This window comes from Eurypyga helias, unplaced genomic scaffold (assembly GCF_000690775.1).
Source record: "Eurypyga helias isolate BGI_N326 unplaced genomic scaffold, ASM69077v1 scaffold2177, whole genome shotgun sequence".
Taxonomy (NCBI): Eukaryota; Metazoa; Chordata; class Aves; order Eurypygiformes; family Eurypygidae; genus Eurypyga; species Eurypyga helias.
This window is the reverse complement of record NW_010259590.1, coordinates 25,092-31,601: the sequence shown is the minus strand read 5'-3', so window position 1 is coordinate 31,601 and position 6,510 is coordinate 25,092. Positions and strand designations below refer to the sequence as shown.

The 6,510-nt window shown below is 40.9% G+C and overlaps 1 protein-coding gene across 1 annotated transcript in view; it reads left to right on the top strand.

Moving 5' to 3' along the window:
- Positions 1 to 6,510, top strand: part of SPTBN5 (spectrin, beta, non-erythrocytic 5) — a gene marked incomplete at both ends in the record, with an annotated part of 87,986 nt that overhangs the window by 56,954 nt on the left and 24,522 nt on the right. The window contains 3 exon segments of the mRNA XM_010154682.1: positions 4,258 to 4,413; positions 5,026 to 5,217; positions 5,838 to 5,933. Of these exon segments, the coding sequence (XP_010152984.1) occupies positions 4,258 to 4,413; positions 5,026 to 5,217; positions 5,838 to 5,933 (444 nt within the window).

Genomic DNA, 6,510 nt, shown 5'->3' with positions numbered 1-6,510 from the left:
CTCATCCCAAAGCCTGTAAAGTTGCAGGGGGTTGTTGTGGCCCAAGTGCAAGACTCAGTACTTGGCCTTGTTGAACCTCATACAGTTGGGCTTAGCCCATCAATCCAGCCTGTCCAGATCCCTCTGAAGAGCCTTCCTACCCTCAGGCAGATCAGCACTCCTGCCCAACTTGGTATGATTTGCAAACTTCCTAAGGGTGCACTCAATCCCCTCATCCAGGTGAAGATGAAGATGATGAAGAGAACTGACCCCAGTACGGAGCCCTGGGGAACACCACTGGTGATTGGCCACCAACTGGATTTAGCTCCATTCACCACAACTCTCTGGGCCTGGACATCCAGCCAGTTTTTCACTCAGTGAAGGGTATGCCCATCCAAGCCATGAGCTGCCACTTTCTCCTCCATTTTGGCTACACTAAAGAGCCACATCTGCATGATTTTTTTTTCTTTAAATAAAATATTTACACAGCCAAATGCTAACTCGTATTATTTGGCTATATTTTTCCTATCACATGAACCAGCCCACCAGTAATGGCCAGACCACCTGGTAGACTAGCAGAGGAGAGTGGATGGAGTGGACAGTGCTAATAGTTTCAGAAGAGCAATGTACCTCTGATGGAAAGGTGACAGAACTGCCAACATCCTCTTTGGCAGAGAAACTGTCAATGCCCTCCTAGAGATACAATCAACCAATTAGGTAGGAATACTTCTGCATTTATTCGTATCTCTCTGTAACTGTCAAATCAGTGCTCAGGCGGGGGTTCCCCTTCGCACTTGAATCACACACTTATAAAAGAGGATCTGGTCCTCTATGGTGAGGAACATTCCCCTTTTCTCATCTGCTTTCTCCACATAAATTCATCCAAGATTTCTATATGGAATTTTTGCTCTCAAACTACCTGCTTATTTACAGGCAACCAAGCACCACACAGCTCTTCACTCACTTCTCCCATGGCGGGATGGGGGAGAGAATTGGAAGAGTAAAAGTGAGAAATTTGTGGGTTGAGATAAAGACAGTTTAATAGGTAACACAAAAGCCTCACACACAAGCAAATCAAAACAAGGGATTCATTCACCACTTCCCATCAATCTCAAGGAAAGCAGGGCTTCATCATGTGTAATGGTTACTTGGAAAGATAAATGCCATAACTCCAAACATCCCCCCCTTTCTTGTTTTTCCCCCAGCTTTATATGCTGAGCATGACACCACATGGTATGGAATATCCCTGTGGTCATTTGGGGGTCAGCTGTCCCAGCTGTGACCCCTCCCATCGTCTTGTGGCACCCCAGCCCCCCCAGCCTACTCACTGGTGGGGTGGTGTGAGGAGCAGAAAAGGCCTTGACTCTGTGTAAGCACTGCTCAGCAGTAATGAAAACAGTCCTGCATTATCAACACTGTTTTCATCACAAATCCAAACCATAGCCCCATACCAGCTACTATGGAGAATGTTAACTGTACCCCAGCCAAAAGCAGCACACTTGCCAGTCTAAATTCATTGCCTACTCCTGTAGAATGTGAATGCCACCAAGGAATAATAAAAAAAAAAAAAATCTTGCACTAATATCTCTCTTCCTCCCTGTTGAGTAGAATGGAATGTTTAATTGGATTTTAATGATGTTTTGGGTGTGTACAACTTCATATATAAGAACAGTCCCCAAAGAGATGTTAAACTACAGAGATGAGTTTTGAGTTCGGCTGTGAAGTCAATGAGGTCACTGCTTATTCTTCCTTATTAGGAGAACAAGTCCCATAGCTCAGGTTCCACTCCCCTGAAAACAATCCCCAGCCATCTTAAATAATTTCTATTTATCAAACAGAAGTTTTGTGATCACTGTCACCATTAAAATTCTCCTAGTTACTCTTTAGAAGGAATTACACAGAGGGCTACACATATCAGTACAAAGGCAAAGTACAAAGGTCTGTGCTTACTGATGAGAGGATGGAGAGCTCAACATCGTATGGTCTGCTTAGAAGGCTAGCTGCTGCCATTTGTATCATTTCAGGATATAGTACTTTGTTTTTTTCTGCACAAAACCTGCAACAACTAACTCAGGAGGTCGCATGCAGCTCACAAAATAGGACACATTCTCCTATAGTAGAAATAAGGTGCTTTTCTAGACTCAAAGAAGTGAGACACACTTACAGACTATCCAATTGTCATAAAGTCTGTACCTCAGTGTTAATGTGGAAGGCAAATGAGCAGGTCATTACTTAAAAATAGGTGCATTTAAGTTATTGCAGAGGAAAGATCATAAAGTTTGAAAGTTTTGACTTCTAAAGCTGGCTTTGAGTTTTAATGCTGACTCTGAAACTTGGTCATGTATTAGTAGCACTTAACTTCCTTTCCCTTTCACCCTCTGTACGAGAGAATAAAAAACATTTACTTCTGTATCTCAGAAGAGGAAGAGAGAAAATTATAGTTCTAATCTCTAAATGTCTACAACAGGTACATCCCTTTATATGCTTTAAATATTTCTGTTATTAAAAATCAGTGTAATTTACAAAAAGATTGTGCTCTTGAGGTTACAGTAATGAATATTTTTAAAATCTAAGTTTCTAAATTCATAATATCCAGATTTTTTATGAGTCCCACAGAACTAAGCCTGGTCCCATGTGAGCAGAGCACTAGTCTCACTATTGTCCTCAATAAAGTGAAAATGCCTGTTTAGACAACTAAGCCTTTCCATAGAAAGGTCTTGAGACAACAGATCAGCCTTGCTTCACATCTGAATGTGGATATAGGGCCAGTAGAAGGATCTCTCACTCTCTAGAGCCATACCAAGTAAGCCTTAAATAAACCGGGAACTAGGAACACGGATTTTAATTTTTTTTTAATTATTTTGTTCAGCCTGTCATTAAGCCATCACTTATCATTAAAAGTTAGGAGAGAAATAACCCTTTAAGTGGCTATATAGAGGGGATCCATTTGTTTCTGATCCTGACTGTGTGGATGAGCCTCTGCCATACAAATGAAAAGTCAGTTGGGTGATGTTAAAGCGTTAATGTGTAGCTGGGTAATGGGAGAAGGCCCTAGCTTGTGAGGAGGGTGTCAGAAATGAAAACAGCAGATGAGAGTGTGCTGTCCTGGACAACCTTGACATAAGGCTCCTGTTTGAGTCTCTAACTGCTTTGGAGGGGAACAATTTCTGGAGAGTGTGCTGCTAGTGAAAGCTATTTCTGTTATTGTTTATAGAATTTCAGCAGCTGAAACAACACTTCAAATCATTAATTAACTGAGAAAATCCTCTAGTTGTCAAGTCTTGTGTGCATGTAGCACAGTTCCACAAGGACAGCCGAGATGTTTTGAAACTGATAAAGCTGGCTTCAATTTGCTGTTCTTGTTTTGTCAAAACATTAGGTTACTTCAGTGGTTTGAGGACAACAGGATCAGTTACAGCGTCTGTCAAGTGTTCAGTTCTCAGTGTTTTGATGGATAGCAAAGACTTCCTTCAGTGCTAAGGGCTAAAGTTTAGCAGACTTTAAAGAAAATTGTGGAAAACTCACTATCCTATTTTGCATTTTATTCTGCATTTGCAGATTTAAATCCCCTAAAAATAATTTCATAAGAGAAACATATTACTGGCTTTGTTAGTCCTCCTGGTTCACCTGCTTGTCTGAATCTGCTGCTCCTGACTAGAACATTTTGAACTTTATGAAGTGTAAAAGCAAATAGAGTTGTATTTGCTTTCAAATAATCTGACTAGTGCTTGGTCCCATCAGTAAGGCTTTATTTGCTTTGCATTTTCCATTTAGGTCTCCCAACATCACTGAGATCAGGAAATGTTAGTGCTGTTTTATAGGTGAGGCAAAGAATTCCTAAGAACATTAACCCAGTTTCCAGGTAGGTCAGTGGCAGAGAAAGGAGATGAAACTCAGATCCCTAATTCCAAGGCTCAGGTGTCATAATCTCCTTTTAAATATGTCTTCCATGTCAAGGCTGCATATCCACTCAAGGATTCTCTATATCTAATCTAGAAGACTGTAAAATCGTTTTATGGCTTGTGATAAAATTTGGGCTATTAAAGGAATTTTTCGTTATTCTTGTGGTGAGATAAAAGCTATTTTCATTCCTACCTGCTTTTTTTCCTATGAAGTAGAATACTTCAGAAACTGGGGAGCAACCTCAGCTGTCAGTTCCCAGCTCAATCTGCTTAGCCCAGACATAGGTATTTGTATAGGGCAATGGCATGTGTGGGGAGGAGGCCTCAGGATGGCATGTAGTTGTCTTGCTAACTCTGGTCCCTCACGCTACTGCAGGCAGAAGACTGGATCAGTGAGCGCATGCAGAAGTTAGAGGATCCTTCTATACAAGACCCCAGCAATCTGCAGGACAAAATGAAGCTGCTGCAGAAACATCAGGTCTTTGAGGCAGAGATTCTAGCAAATGAAGAAATCATTACAGCTGTTAATAAGGTAACTCACTCTGCTATTGTTTTTTACAGTTATTTCTGGTTATCCAAAAAAAGGACTGATAAAAGGAATTAAAAGGAAGGGTAGTTTTTTCAGCACTCTATACCGATTATCCTACTTTTGTGACATAAATCAGTTGCTATGCCATGGAAATGTAATGCTGTTAATTTACAATAGAGAGATTTGTTAATTGCTCTATGCAGGGAACTTCTATCTTTCCTTATTGACCAAATAGGAAGATATCACTGACTTCTTCCTTGCCCGGGGTGATTACTTCTACAAAAGGAAAATAGGATTTCATGCCTGATTTGTGAACATTCTTGCTGAAACTGGGTGAATCACATAGCTGAATGGTGCAATCATCTGTAATACCTCTCTTGGTGCTCCCACTCCATGAATGTCATTCTTGTGAGGGAAATATTCAAATCCTAGTGTTCTTGATTCTCTCCAGATGTAAAAGCTTTCCAGCTGAGCAGTATCATTTGGGATTTACGTTAGCAATTTATTATGCAGTCCAGGTTTGGAAAGTGAGAGAGTCCTTCTAGAAAGGTCATGATAATCATGTTAAAAAATAATGGCAACCTTCATTTCTAATTTCTTCTTCTGAATGTGAAGAAAGGAGAAGCCCTGGTATCAAAAGGTCACCCAAAATCAGCAGAGATCCGTCGCCGAGTCCGCATGCTTCAGGAGCGTTGGGAGAAGTTGAAGAGAGCTGTTGCTGCCCGTGGAAAGATGCTGGAGGACAGCCGGGACTTCCTGGAATTTCTCCAGAAGGTGGACCAGGTAGAAGCCTGGATCAGGGAGAAGGTAAATGGATTCTAGTATTTAACCCAAGCAGCACAGTAGAGACTTGCTATTTAGCAGTGAACTTCTGATAAATGTGTCATCTTCCAGGATATTTTCTTGGTGGCTTTTACCTGGAAGGATCATGACATGTTCTACAAACAATATGGAATGAATGATTCAACAAGTTGTAAAAATTTTATGGAATGTTTCCATGCCAGAGTTGGTTGGACAGCATTAGCATGATCTTATGTAAAATGTGCACATAAAGATATTGTGGTTATTGGTGGTCATCTTGTGTGTCTCTATTGAGACAGAGAAATGAAAACAGACTAGAATGGAAGAGCCTAGAAGCATCGGAAAACTGGCACTCACTCTCATTGTGTATGAAATCCAAATTTCTCTTTGTAAGAGAAGTCCCTTGAACCACTAAGTTTTCATTCAGAGTTTGCTTCCATAACCAATTAGAGATTGGAGAGGGAGTTGGGGCTAACTCTCATAATTATCTAAAGATCAGAAGAGAGTACTTCAGCAGCTGTAGGTCAGTGATTTACAGACACATCACATCAACATAAGCATTGGGATGTGCTGTGTTCTTGTACTCTTATCCTGAATGTTTATCTGTCTGCTACTTATTTCCCCAGGAAGTCATGATTAATATAGGTGATGTGGGAAATGACTATGAACACTGTCTGCAGCTCATGAAAAAGCTGAATGAGTTCCGCGGAGCAACATCAGGGGTAAGAAGGGTTTTCAATGCATATTCCTTGTGTGGGTGGAAGCATCCTTTTGAGCACAGCAATATATCCAGGTAGCAAATACAGTTCCAGCACCCTGAGGAGGTGAAAGATCAGGGGGTTAGGAAGCATTACCACTTTATAAGCCATGAAAATTGATAGAATTTTCCCTCATTGTGCCTCCTGCTTTCCTGATGTCTAAACAGAGCTGTTAGGCACTCATGACTTAAAATTTTGGCTTGCATTACGTAACTGGAAAGCTGGCTGAATTGGAGCAAATTTCCAGTCTGGTTCATGCAGTCCACAAGTCACGTTGAGTTCCATCCAAAAGTGGATTAAAAACGGTTGTTTCAGCCATGTTTGTTTGACTCTGAAAGTTGATATAGACCTTCACGCATGAACAAGCCCATAAAAAGAAAAAAAAAAAAATTACCACCTTCTCAGTTTCCCTTGTTTATTTCTCCATTCCCCTCCTCCTGAGGAACAGTCAAGCTTCTCATATTTCTTCATCCAAACGAAGCACGTGTATTTGGGGGACTTTGTTTATACAACACATGCGGTAGGTCATGCATCATAACGT